The sequence below is a fragment of the Equus przewalskii genome, chromosome 18, assembly GCF_037783145.1.
Source record: "Equus przewalskii isolate Varuska chromosome 18, EquPr2, whole genome shotgun sequence".
Classification (NCBI taxonomy): domain Eukaryota; kingdom Metazoa; phylum Chordata; class Mammalia; order Perissodactyla; family Equidae; genus Equus; species Equus przewalskii.
In genome coordinates, this window is record NC_091848.1 from 3983942 (window position 1) to 4008497 (window position 24556).

The following is a 24556-nucleotide window of genomic DNA, read 5'->3' on the forward strand; positions in this document are numbered from 1 at the left end:
CAAGCGGTCAAGGAAGACTTTTTGAAAGCAATGCACTTGCATAGCTGCCCCCTCCTCCTGACCGCTTTCAGCACCCCAGGGATGTCATAAATGACCGCAATGACTCAAGCCACAAAACTCCGCACTACAGTTGCCTGATCATTTATGGCCTGCCACATTTGGCATATTTTTAAATAAATAAAGACTTTGATCAGATTCCTTCATTCCTTAGCCCTGGACCGCAGAGTTCTTAAATGGTGGCCCCCAGGACAATCGTGGTCTGTAAGCGTGGTCTATTTACATTTTAAATTTTCTTACTGGTTGCCCACCATTAAAAAACCTGGACGTCTGGCATCTCCTGAGGAAAGAAAATGACCTTAGGCAACGTCTGTCCTGCATCCCCACATGGCAACGTGCTTCCAGGAGCCATTTGGCTGCCCTTGGGGTGAGGCCGTGCCCTTTAGTCAGCCAGTCTCAACTCATCAGCCACCTGGGTTACTTACCTGGCCCCTGTAGGCATCTGGGCTGCAACCCCTGTGCTGTGACCCCTTTTAATTCTTCCTGTGAATGTTCTCTTTATAATCCTCATAACCCAGCTATTCCGCTATCATATTAGCACCACAAAACGCTACCAGAGGCCCATGCTAACAGGAACATGCTGATACAAAGAAAAGTAAAAATATTCTCAGTAGTAGAGGAATACCAACACACAAATGAGTAGTTTAGGTTGATCTCAAACGCAGTCAGTTCCCTCAGGCATGATACAGGTCACTTTGTGTTTATGAATCGTGTCGTTACTTTCAGACGACAAAACCCTCCCCAGATTCACATAAAGCAAATAAGCAACTTAGCCCTCCGCCCACAGACCACCTGCTCGCACCCCACATCTCTCCCGGAGCCAAAGCCCCGCGCCCGGGCGTGGGCCCCGGCGGCCCGCGGAAAGGAAGCGCGGCACTCACGGGCGTGCTGCCGTCTGAGAAGGTGTGCATGCTGGCGGAGCTGCTCAGCTTGTCCGAGGACACGGAGGGCGGCGACGGGCTCCTCTTCTCCGGGGGCTCCTGCCGCTGCAGGCGCTCGCGCCACGCGCGCTGAATGCTGCAACAGAAAGCCAGCACACTGACCCTCCGGCCGCCCGCCACCGCCACTGCCCCTGCCCGCCGGCGCGGGACGGCGCAGGGCCCGCGGACCCGCCGGGGGCAGGGAGCCCGCAGCGGGGGACGCGGGGCCCGCGGGAGGTCGGAGGACCTGACCGTCTGCCTCACTGGTGACTGTCACAGACTCAGCTGAGCTGAAGCAGCCTACAGAGTCAACTTAGGCAGAAAAGGGCATCATCGAAAGGAAACTAGTTTGCGCATGGAAATGTACTTCATCTATGGGACGCAGCATCTTCCCGTCGCCCGGCCTCTCTCCAGGAGGGAACAGCACACAGGCTGCCCTCTCCCTGCGGCCAGGCGGCGCGCCACGCAGCCCTGGGGGAGGCGACGCAGGCCGGGCCGGGGACAAGGCTCGGCCCCGTGCATCCCACGCACTGGGAAGGAAGCAGGGAAGGTGCGATAAACAAGCAGGGACAGGGGCGGGGCAGACCAAACGTCAGGAAGTTACAGCAGCCCTGACGAGGGGCGCCTGAGATGCACCCAGGAGGCTTTTCGCCGCCTGGGGTTCCTATGAGAACGGTCACCCCCTGCTTCGGATAATAGAGCCTCGTCCTAGTGAGAGCGAAGTCACTTTTTCTCACTTGGCCTGGCTCCCGGTCTTTCAGATTGACACCTAGGTTTTCACGGTGCTCCGCGAACACAACCTGTGCTCCCCTTGAGGGCGGCCAACCGTCAGGACTCCGCCTGTTAAACAGTTTAAAACAGCCGCACTAATTCCATCTCCACCTCCTCTAGACTCCGGGAAGCATCTGGTCCTCATCATTCCTCCACATACAACCAACGTCGTTAAAGTTGTTTCTGTATAAACAACCTGATTTATTTTCATTTGGCTAGAATGGTTCAAAGATCATCAATTCTCAACAGTCAGAGGATATAAAGCGCACAAAAATGCGACCACATTATTGAAATTGTACGTGTTCCCACATATACTAGGCTCTGTGAATTATAACGCTCAAGGAAAAGTCCAGAAGCTGCACTGAAACAGCACCTCCTTAGCGGAGGCCGATTTCCCTGGAGCTATGAGACAAGCTTCAGGAGCCCTTTCAAGACCCTGCAAGGGTTTCTTCACCGTTTGTAAAAAATTGCAAAAGTAGATATTTTTCAGGCTTTTTTTTTTAGGGGCCCTCCAAATTATTCCTACACTCCAGGCCTTTTTAAAGCAGGATCTGACCCTGCCTTGGGTTATGTGTGGTCACTGTTTTATATGCAATGCTTGGTCAAAATGAATCTTTATTTATTTTTCTTTGGTTTAAAGATTTTAACAGACTCTCAAAGAAGTGCCTGTAAAATTACACACCTGAGTTTGAGGGCACTGTCGCTTCTCTCAGGACCCATTTTATTAAGCGAGTATCAAACTTTTAGAAGCTGTTAGCCATTTCCACATCACCTAAAGCGTGTCTCCCAGTACCTTGCTGACAGGTGCTGCCGCTCTAGGGCGGAGGACCCAGTCTGCAAACCTGCCCATCAAGGGCTGAAAAACGTGTGGCATTTTAAAGGTGATTTAAAAAATAGAAAATACTGAAGACCCATGGAATACCCACAAGTTTATAAGACGTCGAGGTATTCCCCTCTCTCTCTGTCTCTCTCTCTCTTTAATTGCCTTAATTGTTCAAAAAATATAGGAAGAAAACGCAGTGGCTATTTGGGATATTACATTTTAGCTTGTTGAACACCAGGGGGCGGTGTGACACTTTTAAAGAACCACACCACAATGGGGAAAACCGAGCTGAGGTCTGCAAGGGCCCCCTCCCGCTCCTAGTTCCACGGGCTCTGGAAGGTCACGTGCCAGTTTTCCTTAAATCAGAGATTCAGAAGGCAACATGCTTTTCTTCCAAGTGGATGGATATTCTTTTCTTTTTTAATTGACAAGAGAATGTGATACTATTAAATATCTTTAAGATGTATGTTAAATTCACCTATAAGCCCACTCATTTGCTTAATAAACAAGCTATTTTAATTTTTTAATATTTACCTTACTATCGTTGTCCACATAGATGGAAACAATTTTACTTAGTTGAAAGCATATTACACTATTATTTTATTCTTTTTTGAAACAGTATATAAATATTTCCCATGTGTTACTTGTTCATAATTACAGCTTTAACACCTGCATGACAGGCTGCACAATGTCTTTAAACAAGCATCAGGGGTTAAAAACGAGAGCCCAGACGTGACTGGCAGATGAGACTATTACCCTAACCTGCTACATAGCTCTTATTAACAGTGGAGCCTGTTATTATCACTCTCTGTATCAGAGAAGTGTTGACATCACACACTATTCACTCCCCTTTGACCGCACTGACCGGACCTTCACAGAGTAAACTGCTCCAACACTAGCTCTCAGAACACTATCTCCAAATGCTGTTCTACTCTAAGAGGAAATTAAAACAAAATGTAGAGGCACCTCCCCCCAGGTCTTGGGAAATCATCGTGTCAGCCTTCTCGCCCCAGCTTTATTGCGGTTCCTGCTCACGAGTCTCTGCGGCTGCAGAGGGAACCCTGAACACAGCTACCTTGACATTTTTACTTCTGAAACTATGTAATGCTGTCAATATTACTCTTTAAAGGCTGGTTTCAATGAGGGAGCACATTTTGCGTGTTCCTATATTTTGAATTATAAATAAAGTGTAGAATTTTATTTGAAAATAGATGACAAACATTTTTCAATAATTTTTTCTGCCAGGTCAATTCCTGTTTATCTTCTCTCACCTCAGGGATGGCCCGGTGGCCTGCCTCTGCCCTCTCTCTGTGTATCTCTGTCTGTTTTACAGTGCAGGTGGCTCCCTCTGCACTTGGAACCACTTGGAGACTCACAGTCTGTGTGGTCCTGCTTGTCACTGGACGTCCTTCCATGGAGACTGGAAGAGAGAGCTCTGTGAGAGCTGGGTGCTGAGAGAAGGTTGAAGGGAGTCCTGGTGCTGGAGCCTTGAAGGATGGATGGGGTTTAGATTGGTAGGGCAGAAGAGGAAAGGCACTGAAGCGAGGGTACCAGGCACGAAAAGGATCCCAGACATCCCCCAGGGCCAGGCTGTGGGCAGACTGAGCTGAACCGCTGCTTGTGAGGGGGACCCCATATGGGCACAGTTGATTGTTGCCAGACCTTTCAACTTTTCGAGAACCATCAGAAATCCAGATTTTTATGTGAAAATTACTAATTCTTAAATGGAACTAAATAATTTTTAAAATTTCAAAACACATTGTTACCCAAGTAGGCTGAAATTGATGATGGGAAAAAGAGGACGCCATCAAAGAGGACACAAGCCTGAGTGCCCTGGGAGACAAGGGCTAATTACATATGGCTCTTTTTGTGTGTATTCTCTCACTCAGTTCTCACCACAGCGGGCTTGAGGAAGGCTCTGTGATCATCATAGCGGTAGGTTTTCCCTGCCCAACAGTAAATTCTCCTTTTTGTTCCAGCACCCATTTCCCTTTAAGGACCCCCAGCCCTCAATGCACAAGCTTCAGATGGGGCAGACCTATCCCTCCATTATGGAGCAGCTCGAGGGCCAGGCTGGCCAACCAGAGGGCAGTGACAGCTCCGGGATGCACACGGGGCTCACGCCAGGCGGATGAGAGACTCCTGGAGACTTTCCCCTGGAGAGTTACCGCTGGTAGAAGGGAGGCCTACGGCTGCCTGTGGCCACTTTGCCACAACGTTGGGAGAGCCCCTGCGAGAATGAAGCAATAACGTGGAGGGCGGAGCTGACAGAACCAGGAGAATAGAGATGTCTGACGACTTTGCTCGACCACCAGGGTCTAGCTGTGCTAGAGGCACGTTAGCCCCTGCGTTTGTCTGTTAGGTGTTCCAATGCAATCTCTTTTTATTTTTATTTATTTATTTTATTGAGGTCATAAACAATAAAACCAATGTCGAAGAAATTTCAGTTGTACATTATTATCAGTCACCATATAAATGTGCCCCTTTACCTCTGATGCTCACCCCACCAACCCCTTCCCCTCTGGTAACCACTAATCTGTTCTCTTTGTCCATGCGTTTGTTTATCTTCCACACATGAGTGAAATCATACAGTGTTAGTCTTTCTCAGTCTGGCTTATTTCACTTAACATAACACCCTCATGCTCCATCCATGTTGTTGCAAATGGGACGGTTTTGTCCTTTTTTATGGCTGAGTAGTATTCCACTGTGTATATATATATATATATATATATATATATGTATATACTACATCTTCTTTATCCATTCATCATTCAATGGGCATTTGGGTTACTTCCACTTCTTGGCTATTGTGAATAGTGCTGCAGTGAACATAGGGATACATAAGTCTCTTTGAATTGTTGATTTCAAGTTCTTTGGATAGATACCCAGTACTAGGATAGCTGGATCATACGGTAGTTCTATTTTTAATTTTTTGAGGAATCGCCATACTGTTTTCCATAGTGGCTGCACCAGTTTGCATTCCCACCATCAGTGTATAAGGGTTCCCTTCTCTCTACAACTTCTCCAACATTTGTTGTTTTTCGTCTTGATGATTATAGCCATTTTAATAGGCATAAGGTGATATCTCATTATAGTTTTGATTTGCATTTCCCTGATGATTAGTAATGTTGAACATCTTTTCATGTGCCTATTGGTCATCTGTATATCTTCTTTGGAAAAACGTCTGTTCATATCCTCTGCCCATTTTTTGATCAGGTTGTTTGTTTTTTTGTTGTTGATTGTATGAGTTCTTTATATATTTTGGAGATTAACCCCTTGTCAGATATATGATTTGCAAATATTTTCTCCCACTTGGTGGGTTGTCTTTTCATTTTGTTCATGGTTTCCTTTGCTTGCAGAAGCTCTTTAGTCTGATGAAGTCCCATTTGTTTATTTTTTCTTTTGTTTCCCCTGCCTGAGTAGATACAGTATTCAAAAAGATCCTTCTAAGCCCAATGTCAAAGAGTGTATTGCCTGTATTTTCTTCTAGGTGTTTTGTGGTTTCACATCTTACCTTCAAGTCTTTAATCCACTTTGAGTTAATTTTTGTGCACAGTGAAAGATAATGGTCTACTTTCATTCTTTTGCATGTGGCTGTCCAGTTTTCCCAACACCATTTATTGAGGAGACTTTCCTTTCTCCATGGTGTGTTCTTAGCTCTTTGTCAAAGATTAGCTGTCCGTATACATGCAATTTTATTTCTCGGCTTTCAATTCTGTTCGATTGATTTGTGTGCCTGTTTTTGTACCAGTACCATGCTGTTTTGATTACTGTAGCTTTGTAGTATATTTTGAAGTCAGGAATTGTGATGCCTCCAGCTTTGTTCTTTTTTCTCAGGATTACTTTAGCTATTCAGGGTCTTTTGTTGCCCTAAAAGAATTTTAGGATTCTTTGTTCTATTTCTGTGAAGAATGTCACTGGGATTATGATTGGGGTTGCATTGAATCTGTAGATTGCTTTGGGTACTATGGCCATTTTAACTATGTTTATTCTTCCAATCCGTGTGCATGGAATATTCTTCCATTTCTTTATGTCATCGTTGATTTTTTTCAATAATGTCTTATAGTTTTCATTGTATAGGGCTTTCATCTCCTTGGTTAAATTTATTCCTAGATATTTTATTCTTTGTTGCATATGCAAATGGGATTGTATTCTTGAGTTCTCTTTTTGTTAGTTCATTATTAGAGTACAGAAATGCAACTGATTTTTGTAAGTTGATTTTTTACCCTGCAACTTTGCTCTAGTTGTTGATTATTTCTAATAGTTTTCTGATGGATTCTTTATGGTTTTCTATATGTAAAACATGTCATCTGCAAACAGTGAGAGTTTCACTTCTTCATTGCTTGTTTGGATTCTTTTTTTCTTTTTCTTGCCTAATTGTTTTGGCCAAAACCTCCAGTACTGTGTTGAATAAGAGTGGGAAGAATGGGCACTCTTGTCTTGTTCCTGTTCTCAGAAGAATAGCTTTCAGTTCTTCCCCATTAAGTACCATGTTGGCTGTGGGTTTGTCATATATGGTCTTTATTACATTGAGGTACTTTCCTTCTATACCCATTTATTGAGAGTTTTTATCATAAATGGATGTTGGATCTTGTCAAATGCTGTCTCAGTGTCTATTGAGATGATCATGTGCTTTTTATTCCACGTTTTGTTAATGTGGTGTGAGACATTCATTGATTGATTGATTGGTGGATGTTGAACCACCCCTGTGTCCCTGATATAAATCCCACTTGATCATGGTATATGATCCTTTTAATGTATTGCTGCATTCAGTTTACCAATATTTTGTTGAGGACTTTTGCATCCATGTTCATCATCGATACTGGCCTGTAGTTTTCCTTCTTTGTGTTGTCCCTGTCTGGCTTTGGGATCAGGGTGATGTTGGCCTCATAAAATGTGCTAGGAAGTATTCCATCTCCTTCAATTTTTTGGAATAGTTTGAGGAGGCTAGGTACTAAATCTTTGAATGTTTGGTAGAATTCTCCAGAGAAGCCATCTGGTCCTGGACTTTTATTTTTGGGGAGGTTTTTGACTACTGTTTCAATTGCTTTACTCGTAATTGGTCTGCTCAGATTCTCTATTTCTCCTTGGTTCTGTTTTGGGAGGTTGTATGAGTCTAAGTATTTATCCGTTTCTTCTAGATTGTCCAATTTGTTGGCATATAATTTTTAATAGTATTCTCTTATAATCCTTTGTATTTCTGTGATATCTGTTGTAATTTCTCCTCTTTCACTTCTAATTTTATTTATTTGAGGCTTCTCTCTTTTTTTCTTAGTGAGTCTGGCTAAGGGTTTGTCAATTTTACTTATCTTCTCAAAGAATCAGCTCTTAGTTTCATTTATCCTTTTTACTGTTGGTTTCTATTTCATTTATTTCTGTTCTATTTTTTATTATTTCTCTCCTTCTGCTGACTTTGGGCTTTGTTTGTTCTTCATTTTCTAGTTCTGTTAGGTGTCATTTAAGAATGTGTATTTGAGATTTTTCTTTTTTATTAAGGTGGGCCTGTATTGCTACGAATTTCCCTCTTAGGACCACTTTTGTTGCATCCCATAAGAGTTGGTATGGGGGTATTTTCATTTGTCTTCAGATATTCTTTGATTTATCCTTTAATGTCTATATTGATCCATTGGTTGTTCAGTAGCATCTTGTTTAGTTTCCACATGTTTGTCACTTTCCCAGCTTTTTCTTGTAGTTGATTTCTAGTTTCACAGCATTATGGTTGGAAAAGATGCTTGATATGCTTTCAATCTTCTTAAATTTATTGAGGCTTGCCTTGTTTCCCAACATATGGTGTATCTTTTGAGAATGTCCCATGTGCACTTGAGAAGAATGTGTATTCTGCTGATTTTTGATGGAGTCTTCTATATATATCTATTCAGTCCATCTGGTCTAGTTTTTCATTTAGTTTCACTATTTCTTTGTTGACTTTCTGTCTGGTTGATCCATTGATGACAGTGGGTGTTAAGGTCCCCTACTATTATTATGTTGCTAGTAATGTCTCCTTTTAGGTCAGTTAACAGTTGCTTTATGTACTTTGGTGCTCCTATGTTAGATCCATATATTTTTATAAGTGTTATGTCCTCTTGGTGGAATGTCCCTTTTATCATTATATACCACCCCTCTTTGTGTCTCATTGTCTTTTTTATCTTGAAGTCGACTTTGTCTGATATAAGTATGGCAATACCTGCTTTCTTTTGTCTGCCATTAGCTTGGAGTATCGTCCTCCATCCCTTCACTCTAAGCCTGTGTTTGTCTTTAGAGCTGAGATGTGTTTCCTGAAGGCAGAAAAATTGTTGGATCTTGTTTTTTAATCCATCTGGTCACACTGTGTCTTTTGATTGAGGAATTCAATGCATTTACATTTAGAGTGATTGTTGATATATGAGGGCTTAATGCTGCCATTTTATTGCTTGTTTCCAGTTGTTTTTATTTCCCTTGTTTCTTGTCCTGTGTATTTCAGACTACCAATTCAGTTTGGTGGCTCTCTATGATGGTTTTCTCAGTTTTCTTTTTATTTGTCACTTGTATCCCTGTTCTGATTTTTTGTTCAGTGGTTACCATGAGGTTTGTATAAAAGATGTCATGGATGAGATAGTCCATTCTCTGATAGCCTCTTATTCCCTTAGTCTGAGCAGTTTTCATCCCTTACCTCTTCCCCTTCTAAGTCATTGTTGTCACAACTTATTCCATTATGTGTTGTGAATTTGTAATTAAAATGAAGTGATTATATTTATTTTTGATGTTTTCCTTCCCTTTATCTTTAGTTATAATTAAGTGTTTGCTAATCTGTTCTGATAGAGAGTTGCAATTTTCTGATTTCTGTCTGCCTATTTATCTCCTTGCTCAAGGCTTTGTAAATACGTTCTCCCTTTTTTTCAGGTATGAGGGCCTTTTTGATCAAATCTCATGGCGGGGTTCTTGTGGCAATGAACTTCCTCAGTTTTTGTTTATCTGGGAAAGTTTTTATTTCTACATTGTATCTGAAGGATAGTTTTACTGGATATAGTATTCTTGGCTGGAAATTTTTGTCTTCAGAATTTTGAATATATCATTCCACTGTCTCCTAGCCTATAAAGTTTCTGCTGAGAAATCCACTGAAAGCCTGATAGGGGTTCCTTTGTAGGTTACTTTCTTCTGTCTTGCTGCCCTTAATATTTTTTCTTTGTCATTGATGTTTACCAGCTTTACTAATATATGCCTAGGAGAAGGTCTTTTTACTTTGATGTAATTAGGAGTTCTATTGGCTTCATCTACATGTACTTCAAGCTCCTTCTCCAGGTTTGGGAAGTTTTCAGCTATTATTTCTTTGAACAAGCTCTCTGCCCCTTTCTCTCCCCCTTCTTCCTCTGGACTACTACAGTCTTTATGTTGCATTTCCTAATTGAGTCAGACATTTCTTGGAGCATTTCTCCATTTCTTTTTAGTCTTAGTTCTCTCTCCTCCTCTGTCTGAAGCATTTCGTATTCCTGTCCTCTAGATTGCTAATTCTGTCCTCCATAATATCAGCTCTGTTAATCAAGGACTCCAGATTTTTCTTTATCTCATCCATTGTGTTTCTCATCTCCAACATTTCTGCCCAGTTTGTAACTTCTGACTTCAGCTCCCTACTTTCAGTGTTGGTACTTCCTAAGCATCATGGACTTATGCTCTTCTCGAGCTTTCTGAAGGTTTCTTCACCAATGCCTATGACCACCTTGTCTGTCAAGAACCCCCAAGTCCCTCACAAAGGGGAATTTTGGCAACTTGGACCTCGGTCAAGACATGTCAGTGTTCCAGAGTGGGGGATCTCAGTCAGCACCTAGATTCGGGCTGATTGGAAGCCCGACCCTCAAGCAGCGGCTTTTAAAGAATGTAAATATATACTGTCCTGTGGGACCACAAGCATAAGCCCTGCTGTCCACCATAGTCAGCTGATCTGGAGATATCCCTTGGGTGGCAGTTGAAAAAATTGGGGCTCCAGGCAAGAGTATAAGCACCTTCCTAGAAGAGAGCAGTGAACTGGAGTGAGGCAGAGGGAGGACACAAAGACTGTGTCCACCGGCCTCCTCCCCTGACAGCCCCTGCACGGCCCCCACAAGTGGGCCAAATCTGAAGCCTGCCCCTCAGGCCAAAGCTCCTGGACCAGCAAGTTGGCCTCTTTCTCAGAAAGACTGGGGCGTGGACAGTCTGCCGTCTGTGCAGTGCCCTGGGGTTGCAGTCCACTTAGAAACGTCTATCTGATTGTTACAGTCTCAAGGGACCCAGGAACACCAGCCCCTTGGCCTCCAGAGCCATGTCCCCTGGGTGGCAGCTGTACAAATGAGGGCACCAGCTGTGTGGACACTCCCCTCCAGGAGGTACTGGTGCACTGGAGCACAGCAGTGGGAGAGTGCAGTGGGGGAGAGCGCAAAGAAGTCACCTGCCAGTTGGAGCAAGGAAGTGGGCAGTTCAAAGATGTCACCTGGTGAAAAAAGGAAAGAAGAAAGAGGAAGAAAAAAAAGAAAAGGAAGAAAAAGAAAGATGGTGCCCACTGGCTTTAGCAAGGCGGGAGAGAAGGTAGACGGCACCCACCAGCCTCTGTGCCGGGAGAGCACCCCAGCAGGCCTGGTCCTGCACCCAAAGCTTTGCGGTCAAGCTGGAGTCTCCTTCCCTGAGGTCTGGTGCTGGGGCCAGTGTTGGTGCAGGCCCTCCAAGAGCCAGGTGTCAGGGCCCACAGCCCCACCCCAGGGTGGGGACACAGCCTCATCGGTTTTCAAAGCTGGGTGTTTAGGGGGCTCATCTCTCAGGTGCCAGTCCTAAAAGTTGGGGTGCCAATGTGAGACAGAAACCCTCAGGAAGCGTTCCCTCTGACCATGGGTCCCCACACGGGGAAGAGGTTGCTCTCAGCCTTTCCTGCCCACTTCCATGTGGTTTCCCTCTAGTTTGTCCACTTGAAGGGGTCGCTCTGCCAGTTTTTAGGCTTTATTCAGAGGAAATTGTTCCATACGTAGCTATAGATTCAGTGTGTCTGTGGGAGGAGGTGAGTTCAGGATCTTCCTACATCACTGTCTTGAACAGAAACTAAGTGTGTCTAGAGTGATATAGATTCTTGCTCCATTTTTCTTGTTGTTAGTGCGGGCTTGGGCAGAACACTAAACTTACTGGCCTATGTTTTGCTTATCTGCAAAATGGGAATAACAATGACTGCTTTGTAATTCTTGCAAAGAGTCGAGGATGAGCTATCTAAGTCACTTAGCCCCAAACTTGACAAACAGATGTCCTAGATAGTCAAAATCACAATGAGATATCACCTCATGCCTGTCAGAATGGCTATCATCAAAAAGACAAAAAATAACAAGCCTTGGCGGGGACGTGGAGAAAAAGGAACCCTTGTGCACTGTTGGTAGGAATGTAAAATTGGTGCAGCCACTGTGAAAGACAGTATGGAAATTCCTCAGAAAATTAAAAATATAACTACCACATGATCCACAATCCTACTTTTGAGAATATATTCAAAGAAAACGAAAATGCTAATTCAAAAGGCCATATGCACCTCTGTATTCATTGTAGCATTATTCACAATAGCCAAGACTCAGAAGCAACCTAAGTGTCCATCAATGGATAAATGAATAAAGAAGATGTGGTGTATATATATATGTATACAGAATGGAATACTACTCAGCCACAAAAAAGAATGAAATGTTCCATTTACGACAACGTGGATGAACCTAGAGGGTATTATGCTCAGTGAAATAAGTCAGACAGAGAAAGAGAAATACTGTATGACTTCACTTATATGTGGAATCTAAAAAACAAAACAAGTGAACAAACAATGCAAAACAGAAACAAACTCATAGATGCAGAGAACAAGCTGGTAGTCACCAGAGAGGACATGGGTGGGGGGTTGGTGAAATAGGTAAAAGGGATTAAGAGGTATAAACTTCCAGTTATAAAATAAATAAGTCATGGGGATGTAATGTACAGCATAGGGAATAGAGTCAACAATATTTGTTATAACTTTGTACTGTGACAGGTGGTTACTGGACTTATCGTGGTGATCACTTCGTAACCCATAGAAATGTCGAATCACTAGGTTGTACACCTGAAACTAACGCAATATTGTACATCAACTATACTTCAATAAAAACAGGGAAAAATCAAACACTTTCAAGTATTTTTAAATAACGTGCAAATTGTATACACTGATAGATATACTGGATTCCTGAGGATCTCTACTGGCAATGTTCTTTTAGCCCAATTTGTATAAAATTATGCTTGGATAAAGTACAATTGCATAGAAAGATACATTAGGCTAAATATTTTTCTTGGATTTTGTCATCGAAAGCTCAGTACATCCTTTAAGACATGGTTAGTGTTCTCATTTTACAGAAGAGTGTGACCGAAGCCCAGACGGGGATGCAGGGTTCCCGAGGTCACACAGCAGGCTGCAAGCAGGGCTGGGATTTGAACCTAGGTTGCACTATCTCCAGAGTCTGTTCTCTCAGCCACTCTCCTCTCATATCTTCTTTTAATTAAACTTTTGACTAAGACTGATAGGCATTACTCTCAAACAAATGCAATTTAACCAGGCTTTATTGAGAAGTATCTTTGAAATTCTTTGGGCATTGTCTTCTTTCTCCAGAGTGTGTCTGTCTGTCTCGCTCCTTCAGGGAATCTAAATGTTTCATCACTAAATCATATAAAAGATGAGGAGAAGAATTGAACATATTTAGCGAGCAGGCTTTTAAAAGATGATTTGTATTCAATACATCTCCACGTTGCTCCATCACGAAATAAACACCTTGCTGAGACATAAGGAGCAGGACGGACACAGCCAGTGAGCAACATCTGCTCGATGGTTCGTGCTCTGAAGACACGTTTTAGATGTGACTACAGCGTGTGAGCACGTGTGGCCCCGACGAGGCCGGCAGTGGCCGTGGGGTGAGCGGCGTCCTCGGTCCTCGCAGCGGGCCTCCTCCAACGGTGGGCCCCACCCGCCACGCCCGCCCTCGGCCCTCGAGGGCGCTCGGCCTTAGTCCTGAGCCACCAGAGCCTGCCCGCCGGCTCCCAGCTGCCTCTGAATTGAGAGGCTTGCCTTGGCTTCCTCTGCAGAAAACCTGCCTTTCACCTCCCAAAATGACTTCTGATCGGCAGCTGTGCAGTCTTGATCTCTTTGGCCTATTTGACACGGTCATTTGATCCTCCAGGTCTACAAGGCCACAGTAGCTGCTGACAGTCCCCTCTGTGAGCAGGCAGGGAGCCCTCCTGATGGCTCCTGTAAATCCCACCCCACTGGCGCTTGCCGCAGGCCTGCTCCTTCCCACCCATGTGCTGCACTGCCACTTACAGGTGTGGGCTTCCTTACTAAATTCCTTCTTTTTCATGTTGTCCTGAGGGTGAGGAAGCAGCTGAGACCCTTTCCTGCCCCATCCTGCCCACCCGGGGTTCCCATTAGCACAAGGAGGGGTGGAGGCGCTCCACACCTCACTACCATCCTCATCCTGCCTGACCTCCATTCAGAGATGGCCCGCCGAGGCCCATCGCCCCTCAGGGCCTGCAGGGGCTGGACTCTCCAGAAGACCTCCGTGGGCACCTACTGCTCTGTCCTCCTCATCAGGGAGGGGACAGGAGAGTCTCTAGAAAAGCAGATTTTACGGTGTAATAACCCTCACTTCTCTGTAGCCCCCAGGGGAAGGTAGATGCTCAGGTTGGTTCCCGCCAACAGAAGCCAGAAGACCCCAAGAGAAGGCCTGCAGAGTTTGACAGGGACTCTGGGTCCGCGGATAGGGCCCCAACTTTCACCCCCCGTGCTCTGCAGGCCTAAAGAATGCCTCTTGGGAAAGGGGGTGGGGGTGTGCCAAGACCCTCCCTGTTGAGGATGCCAAAGTCGGCCGGGGCCTGGAGGTGGGGGCAGCCCCATAGAGCAAGGGACACGATGAGGGGTGTGGCACCTACACCACTGGTGGGGGGCCCAGGGGAGACCAAGGACCCTTCCCGTAGGATCCCAGCCCGTAGAGCTATTGTAAAGGAAACCACCCTCAGGGAGTGCGGGTGTTCACCATCCACAGGAAACTGGAGCAGCCTTGGTGTTTAGCTCAGGAGGGATGGGAGAGGTGACACCAAGGAGGGGAAGAGGAAGGCGGGGAGACAGGAGAGCAGAAAGAGGAGAGGGAAGCGGAGGAGCGGCTGCACAGCTGCGGAAAAGGCCTAATGTGTGTGGAGGGGAGACAGTCAGCCCGCCGTGAGAGTTAAGAACTTAATAACCAGGTTAGACAGGAGGCATGGAACGGACTAAATTCCCCGATGGGACTCAAATTCCATTACTGGGCAAGATTAAGTTTTCTCCCCCTCATCCTCCTCCAGTGCGTGGAAATGGGGTTGGAGTTATTAGAAGAGATAAAGCCACTCCGTCTGCACCTCCCTGAGCCGAGACTCCCCCGCAAACCAGCTACACAGAAAGTCCTGGACTCTGAGCTGGCTGAGGTCTCAGGCACTGAGTTTCTTTGCCTGCTCCTCCTCATGGCACCAAACTCTCTGCCTCCACGTATTAGAGACGATGCAAACTAAAGAAGTCCAGGGAGGTTTCCTCACCTCATTTCAGCATTCAAATTAAACACTGGAATTTTTCACCCAACCGACTTTCCTTCCCAGTGCTTTTTCATTTAAAAGGATGTTATCTTAATGAGAAAAAGTCCTAAGGAGAAGGCAGCCTGTGTTGGGAAACGAGCATCTTGTAGCGAGGCTGGCGCACTGCTCACACAGAACTATTCACTACTCATTGAGCAAGTGGGCACAGCCTACCAGCAGGGACCCACTGGGACGGAAGCCATGTGTGACCTTCACCTTGAGAGGGAGCCCTATGCGCTCGCTCGGAGGCAAGCTTTTCACCGATAACTGAGGTTAACGTGGATTCACAGTGCTATGCATTAATATGTGCTCTATCCAGCAGCATATTATACATCTGCACCATTTCTGCCTCAACTCCACAGCCAGCAGCGGCGTATTGCTCTTCAAAGTTGTACCCAAGGCTCCCTTCGTCAGGTTGGCTTCTTTTCTAAAAGATTCCGTTGGGGCTTTCTGCAAATGATCACTGATCCTGGCCAAGCTCAGACATATTTCATTTCTTAGATACCTGCTTCTCCGAGTGTTAAGCTGAGTGTGTGTGTTATATACACCCTCACTAGCAATTCTTATATGTACTCCTGAAGGAGACTCAGAATGGGAAAGGATTACAGAGAGCAGGCATGAGCAGCTTAAAATTGTGTCAAAGGTGCTTATGATAGATAGGCCCCTTCTCTACCTAAAAATGGGCTTGGATCTTAGTTTTATTTTTGTTAATATTGCAGTGTTTTTAGCACTATTTTTATGCAATAGTCATCTATCGTGGCGGAAGGACACTCAGACTTGGCCTTAGTAAGAGAGAATAAAAAATAAAAGGATAGGGGCAGGCCCCACGGCTAAGTGGGTAAGTTCCCACGAGCTCCACTTCGGCGGCCCAGGGTCTCTCCAGTTCAGATCCTGGGTGTGGACCTAATCAAGCCAGGCTGAGGCGGCATCCCATATAGCACAACCAGAGAGACCTATAGCTAGAATCTACAACTATACACTGGGGGCTTTGGGGAGAAGAAGAAGAAGAAGAAGAAAAAGAAGATTGGCAACAGATGTTAGCTCAGATGCCAATCTTTAAAAAAATAAATAAGTAAATAAAATACAATAAAAGGATAGGAAGTGAGAAAAGATATTTTTCCAAAATATTTGGATGAGAGCTGGAATGGAAATAGGAAGAAAGAAGAAACGGGATTGACAGGGTGCGTGTGTGTGCACGTGTGTGTGTGTGATGAAGGAATGGATGAGATGGAAATAACCAAGTTGTTTCAACGTGGAATTAACCAAGTTACTAAGATGAAAGACAGTGGAAAACTCTCCTGGAAGTTGAACAGTACTCCAAAAGGGGAACCCAAGAACCGCCGTGATGACAGTCGAGTAATTCCTGACACTATCCAGTAGATGGTGCTGTGGGCCTGACACAGCTTGGCTGCTGCTGAGAACAGGGGGGAGTGCTGTGTGACACACAAACGTGAAATAAACAATGGGTAATTCCTGCACCTCCAATTCCAGAGTAGTTCAGAAATAATAAAGCAAGAACTGCAAAACTAATGCTTTAATGTAAACTTTGAGATAACTTACATTTTCACCTTTGATTCCAAGGGCTGTAGATTGAGGTGACATTTTTCAATGTTATTCTCCACATCCATGGCCAGCTGGTGACTACAAACAGAAACAATGTCTCAATATAGCTCGTCAGAAAGTTAACATTTATATCAATCATACTGCCAATTTATATGTATTTGAAAAAAGCAGATATATACTCAATTTTATCATTTTAATTTGTTAACAGAGTTCCGAAAGTTCCTATTGATTGATGATGAATAATAACCATACCATAGAAAAGTACTGTTTTGCCTTTTACCTTTGCTGTTCCTTTGATTCCTACCACTCAGCTCAACATTCATATCCAAGGCATGAAAATGATTTCCTTTAAGTGAAGAGGAAAGCAGACTATTGGACCACATCAGGGGGTGCGGGCATAAAGAGAGTGTTATGAATCCCATGGCCTGTCCAACCAGAAAGCTGTGGAGAGGATCTCCTCCATCCCCGGTGGTGCTGGCGCCATTGAACCATTCCTCCTCTCATCCTGTGAGCTTTGTCAGAGCTCCCAACACGAACAAGCATGACTCTCTATCCTGGGGAATGGCAGAGGACTAGAGGGACATGGTCGCTGCTCCTAACAAGCTCATAAGACGATCACTGGGCACTGCGGGCATCAAGGAGGGCCTCACGGAGAAGGCGGGACTGCTCTGGGTTTTGAAGAATGGAAAGGAATTAGGGAAATTGAGATGTGAAAGGTTATACGTATGAGGAAGATATCAAAACGAAGGAGTAGAGGTGAAAAACTCAGGCTGTTTTTAGACAATAAACAGAGCAATTTGGTGGAAACAGAGCATAAAAGAAGGAGTGAAAAAGGAAATAAGTTTGGAAAGCAGAAAAGTAATAATTACGGACCACATAATGTGTACAAAACACTATCAGAGACATTGTACACATAGTATCTTATTTAATACTCACTGTAGCCTCTATCAATTAAATTGTACAGCTGAGAAATCTGAAGCTCAGAGAGATTATGTTCAACTCAGCAGAAACCACATTAAAACTCAAGTCTCGGGGGCCGCCCCGTGGCAGAGTGGTTAAGTTCACGCACTCTGCTTCGGCGGCCCAGGGTTTCGCCAGTTCGGATCCTGGGCGTGGACATGGCACCGCTCGTCAGGCCACGCTGAGGCGGTGTCCCACATGCCACAACCAGAAGGACCCACAAGTAGAACATAAGCTATGTAGTGGGGGGCTTTGGTGAGAAAAAGAAGAAGAAGAAAAAAAGAAGACTGGCAACAGATGTTAGCTCAGGTGCCAATCTTTAAAAAAAGAAGAAGAAAAACTCGTCTCACCACCACACAGTACAGCTTGGAGGATTTTAATATCAGACTTATTAAACTTAATCCTGCTTACTATGGTTCTCATACATAAAGAATTTGACATCCCAATCCAATACACATGCATGTGGTAAGGGTGTGCATGTGTGTGTGTAACACAAAGTTTCAAGAAATGCTATTTCCCAAATGCATGTGATGTACTCTGATATTTTTTATTATATTTCAGCTTTCTTTAAAAGGCCAGTATTGACCCATAAAATTGATTTAATAAACCACCAATGGATTGTGATCTACAGTGTGAAAAACATGGCTACAGGAAAACATAAAGCATTTGGAGCAGGAAAATGTGAATGGGATGTTTAAGGATGGTTTATGGTGAGAGCAAGCAAGGAGAATGAAGGAAAATATCTAGAAGGGTATCAAATTGGCCAGATAATGAGGACCAGGATTAAGGTGATAGTAAAGAAAATGAAAAGAATTGTGCCAGAGACATCATTAGGATAATAAATGTATTTTCTCTTCTTTAGAAAGGAATAACCAAGATTGTGGGGGGAAACATGGTAGATGAGCTAATTCGTACATGGCCACTAGGTGGTGCCATCAGCCCAAGATAGCTTTGTGTTTGCCCAGCTAGGATGTTGAGGAGACGGGAAAAAACACTCTTGTTTGTTCTGTGCCGTTGGTATTTGGGGTCCATTGTTAATTCATCCTGATTCGCTCATTTACAGATATAAATGGGGGGTACAATGATGAAAGCACTAGATGTGGTCCCTGTCGTTACGGTCCTCCAGTCTAGGAGAGGACGGATATTAACCAAGTAATTAGAAACATGATGCAGGTTACTAAAGGGGAAACACAGAAGGCCCAACCAAGGGTCAGTCTAATTCTTATAATTCTGAAACCAAGAACCAAGAGGTTAAAAAGTCTTCCCTAGGGCAAAAAACTTTGAGATACGCTTTGCTAATTGCAGCTGCGCATACTCAGCATAATCAACCATTGTTCAAGGCAAACCCGGTCTTCCTCTCCCTCCTTAGCAGATGACTGAGCTGTCTTACCCAGGAGGAAAGGGTGCTGACCTCAAGATTCAGCCACACATGGCCAAATGCAGGCTGAAGACAAAAACTAACCAGAATGCCCAGAAAGTCAAGGGAAAAGAAATTCAGATTTCAAGGCCCAACAACTGGTAGGAAGGTTCCAACCAGCAAGTCCACATGCTCCCTTCCCCCACCTAAAACCCCGATACACGTTCCCCTCCCCTACCTAAAACCCGTGTGGGTGATTGAGTGATTCTATGTCCAGGGAACATGAGACTTGCAATCACACATTTCCCATCAGAGACGCAGCCTGATTCAATACATGCAAAAAACAGCAGTCAGCCTAAGCTCTTACTCAGGTTAGCAAGTGATTCTCAAAAATAATAGTCCTACACAGCCTCCTAACTCTTGGCCTTACTAACTGCCCTTCTCTGTGTGTGAGCACAGGCCAAGCTTCACTGAGTATGTGAGTGTGTGTGCATGCGTGCACGTGCATGTGTGCAGACGTGCTCAGAAGGCTCTGCAGAAGGTCTCAAGTAGAATGGGGTCGCCGCCTCCCCTCCCTTCACACTGACTGTCCACCTCCACACCCTGCTGAGCGCTCAGAATAAATGTAATGTTCCGAGTGGGGACAACCCATCACCTGCTATGACACCACTCTCTCTAGCCTAGGGGTCATTTCAAGTACCTGAGATGATTTACATCAGCGCCTAAGTCAGCTACGGCTATGATGAAATGCCTGATCTACTCACTCAGAGTGCACCAATTTTTCAATCAAATTTGAAAGCTTTCAAGGACACAGCCCTGCCTGAAGCAGACCAGGGAAATCTCCAGAATGCCAGGCCAGCGGGTCTAGTTGTTGGGACTGGCAGCCACTGTTTGTTTTCCCTCTGTCCTGGACAAGCAAGAAAGGGAAGCTTACCCCACAGGCCTGTGGGCTCTGCGGGAAGGCTCCAATTCCCATCCCTGGAGTTCCTCAATCACCGTTGGGAAAACAAGCATACAAAGCACACTGGCACTTCCAGAAGCTTTCAGCGCTCCCAGGCCTCTGGATAACCGGAAGGAAACAACAGGGGGAGGGAAGGGAGGCAGGAGCCCACGCACATGCCATGGTTCTTCACATATCTTCCTGAGAGCAGAGAGCCGGGAAAGAGACACGTGGGTCTCGGCGAGAGTTTTGACGTAGAGTTGTGGTCAGTTAGCAGGAAAGACTTCTGGAGTTCACTTCTTACATTAAAATCAATAGTGAAACACCAGCATAGCCCAATTTAATAAATAAATGGGCTGAACATCACAGAGAGCGTGTCCTCGGAGAATTCAGCTGCAAGAGATTACTGAATAACCGAAAGGAATCTAAAATGCAGTGACCGCTGGTTCTCAGCCCCACTTCCTCATTAGAACCACACGAAGGGAGCTTTCAAGAATACTGATTCCAGGACCTCACCCCCAGATTCCGATTCAATTTGTTTGGGGAGGGGGGCTCCCGCTGGGGGATTCTTATTAAACTCCCTGAGTGATTCTAAGTGCAGCCAGGGTGAAGAGCCACCGATCTAACATTATAACACTCATCTCCATAGAAGGAAAACCAGTATCAGGCAAAAACCCTAGTTACTATTGTTTACATAAAGCTACAGTGATGGTGATGGGGGGGGAAGCTGAACTATTTGATTCTTATTTATTCATGTTGATGAGAACAGACATAACGAAGATAAATTAAATCCAGAGCTAGCCCAGAAACTTCATTTGGTCAAAGGGCTGAACCTGTCCTTCATGTGGTGACATGGCAGAGTCTTAGAACCACGGAGATGGAATGAACCTGAGGGGCTATCTAGCCAAACCTCCAGCCAGAGGCAAGTGGAAGGAGCTGCCCTTGAAGGCACCGCACTACCACGGGGGTCTCATTTAACGCTCCCAATTAGACTGTCAAGCCAGTGTTATCATCATTATCATTAAAGATGGGGAAACTGGGGCACGGGGTGTTTAAGTAATTGTCCAGACTCACAAAGCTAGGAAAAGGCATAAAGAGGAATCAAATCCAAAGTTTTCCATTTCAGGAATGTTTTCAACAGCATCTCAGATGGATGGTCATTCACACGCTTCTTGGACACCTCCAGTATCTGTCAGCTCATTCCTTAACAAGAAGTCCACTCTGTTGGACAGGCTGACTTTTTACAAAAGTCAACCTTTTTCTGAGTCACAGAGCTGTTTCTCCGTAACCGCTGCTCACTGATCTTTGCTCTGCTTTTTAGAACAAGAAGAGAAATTCAGCCCTCTTTTATAGGAAAATTCCTTCAAATGTTTTAGGATAGCTGTTTGGTTCCCTCTGAGATTTCTTTTCTCTAAGCAATACATCCTCAGCTCTTTGTAGTAGTTTCACACAGTTCCAGAATCTTAACAATTTTCATTGACCTCCTCTGAGGCTCTTGGGAATGTCCACGTGCTTTTTAGACGTGGTGCCCAGAGCCAAGTGTGACACCCACATGGGCTTGACATCAGGACTTAGTGAGCGGTTGAGAGCTGGGGGTATCCCAGCCGGGGTTTGATTCTCATCCTTACCAGTCTTAGTTGAGTACTCAGACAAGTGCTGAGAGCTCTGAGCTGCTGTCCTTGTGTGTAAAATGGAAACAATGATGCCTACGTCAGCAGGCTGTAATCAGAATTGTCTGTGAGCACTCGCTAATACAGAGGACATTGTAAACGCTCAATAAATGACAGTGAACTTTTTCTTCTGTCTTGACAATGCATGCCTACTAGTCAGTCTAATACCGTGGCAATGTTTTCAGAAGCCATATAAAATCATGAGCTCATGTTAACATCAGATGAAACCTCCAAGCATTCATCCACAAATAAAAATCAGAATATCTCTCTCACATGCTCTAATTGTACAATTTTTTAAAAACCTAAATGGAAGACTTTACTTTTATCTCTGTTCAATTTCATCTCTTTCTTCTTTGCTCTTTTTTCCAGCTAAGTTTTGTTCCATTCTGCGGTTCTATTCTGAATGTTTATTCTATTAGTTTTAGTGTAACCCTTGTGGTTCTTGCAATTTTGATTGCCTTCTATAGACATTGCTGATTCAAAGCCAAAGACAGGGCAGGGTTAAATTTCAAGCTGTTAGACACCCCACCAGAGACGTCTCCAGGCCTCATGTCACTGTTCATCTTGTCAATCAGTACAGCTTGTGTATCATAGCTCAACTCGTCATAAATCTATCTATGTCTCACATGAGCCAAATTTCTGGGTCCTGATCACAACAATATCATAAGAAACTGTTAAATTTATTTATTCATTTTGCCTCGCCAGGTAGTGTTTTTTTTTCAAGCAAGCTTTTCGACCTCACAAATAATTTAATTTCCTTTAGTATTTTTTACTTACTTTTCAAGTAAATATTTTCCATCATTATTTTCCATCATTCCATTAACTTTTTTTAAAGGATTCTGCAATCTTTTCATTTCTTCCTGTGGAAAAGAAAAGAAGTGTCTTATAAACTGACCCCATATTCGAAGACAATTATTAGCAAAATTGAGACAATGCATCTTAAGAATGCTGGACTTTGCAATGGATAAGTGCTTAAACATAGAATACAATTTGATCCTTGATCAAATTAGAACAAAACACTGCCACTCAAATTGCATGATTTTTTTCATCACTAAAGATAATGCTTCCTGTTATTTTTCCAGAGTGGAGATATGTTTCTGTGAATCCACTCACCTCTTCCCGTTTCCTCTGTCGACTACATTGTGTGTGCTGGCTGCTGGGTGGGGGCGCTAGCCAGCGTGCGCGGGCACGGCTGGTCAGCAGCTGCCTCTCTCGTCTCTTGGTGACTCCCGGTAACCCTTCCCTGAGCCCCAGTGCTCACACACACATACACACAAACAGCGCACACACTCCTTTCCTGAATGGCAGGCGTGCACAGTCTCTGAGACCTCATCCCCCACCACAGTGGCTGCTTCGGGGATGCGACAGAAGTTGGCCCAGGTCCCTGGGGAGACTGCCTGTCCCCAGTCTCGTTGTTAGTCACAGTGGGATTTAAGGAGGATCACGGAACTCTGGTCCTCAGAAGACCACCACTCCTGAGTTCCTACTAATTGCCTCATCACTGCAAACTGCTGAAGCGCCAAGAGGCAGCCCAGCTACAGCTAACTACTCATTCGTCCCTCAAAGACCGTCAGAACCAGTCTCCACGTGCTTCTCACACACCAGCCATCCGAGTCTCCTAGGTCAGCCGTGTGACCCCATCTCTTTAACTCCACACTGCACTGTACACCCCAGAATTGGACCCCATCGCCCCCCTCTTCCACATCCCTCCGCCCTTCCCACGGAGCCCTGTGGAACTCACAGCCTGTCAGCAGCAAGATCCTCGGTCTCCTCGACTTCCCTGAAGGCTCCCTTAGTGATCTTGTTCTACCTGAGCCCCGCCTCGCTGTTCTGGGGACAGCTAACTTGTTGTTAGAGTAAGAAGAGCAAAGAACGGCTTAGAGGAGAGTTTCAGGATATAGAGGATTTTGCTGGTGACAAACTTGGCTGAGTCCCTGAGCACAACGGTGCTGTTGTTGTTTCATTTCAGCAGTGACTTAAAAAAAATGTCTTATTCAGAGGACCAGTGGATGAAGTGGGTCATAATCTTCAGTTCCTTTTTATGAGAGGCTGCTGCTTTGATAGCCAACGTTGGTATAAGGAACCTCACATGAAGAACGTGTCTGCATCTTCTGCAAAATTGCTGTCTAAGACACTGCAAATTTTGCTACAGATTTTCTCTTATATAAAAGAATGAAATTTTAGGATTTAGCACTAGGGGATATTTTCCCCTTTTGATATAGTAATAGTGCACTTCTTTTCATCAACAAGAGCAACTTAGATGTCTTACAGAGGTTGTTGATTCCACCTTGGCTGCCAGAAGCTTAAGCTAAATTAAATATTCAGTTGCCAGGATGATTCTTTTCAGGCTATGAGTACAATTCTTTCCCCCTCTTTCACTACACGATATGCAAACTTTATTTTTATTTTAACTCTCTTACATGTAGGCTTTTCTCAGTAAGTGGAAGCAAGAACTATATAAGCAGAGTATATATGATAAATGGGTAGGACGATAGAGATGACAGATAGGCAGATAGATGATAGATAAATTGATAGATGATAGATAGATGATACAGAGAGAGCGGGAGAGCGCATCCTTTCCAGTCTTATACATGGCATTTTATTTTCAAGATGAAGTTTACTCTTTAGCACTGCAGATGCTGCTTCCTCATTCTAAGAATAAGTCTCTACATCGATCTATTCTCCCCCAACCCTCCCACCCAATCTTTCCTCATATCCCGTCCCAGCTCCAGTGCCATAAGTAATAAATGCAGGTCATACAAAAGGTCAGACTTGAAGCTGCTTTCATGCAGAAAGGAATAGGCTGGATGAGAATCCTTGGTTAGGCTTGAAAACCAGAGGAGGACTATTGGGCTGTAAACTTTTCCTTTTTCACCCCCTGCATGACGATGAGGAGGGAGTCCGAGCTGC

At 44.5% G+C, this 24556-nt stretch overlaps 1 protein-coding gene across 1 annotated transcript in view; it reads right to left on the bottom strand.

Annotated features, from left to right (window-relative positions):
- Positions 1-647: 647 nt before the first annotated feature.
- The window catches only part of IQCJ (IQ motif containing J), a 185551-nt gene continuing 161642 nt past the window's right edge, over positions 648-24556 (bottom strand). The window contains exons 2-4 of the mRNA XM_008519621.2: positions 22424-22506; positions 16717-16797; positions 648-1074 (exon numbers count right to left, since the gene is read on the bottom strand). Of these exons, the coding sequence (XP_008517843.2) occupies positions 780-1074; positions 16717-16797; positions 22424-22506 (459 nt within the window). The 3' untranslated portion in view covers positions 648-779. The remainder of the gene's footprint in view (positions 1075-16716; positions 16798-22423; positions 22507-24556) is intronic.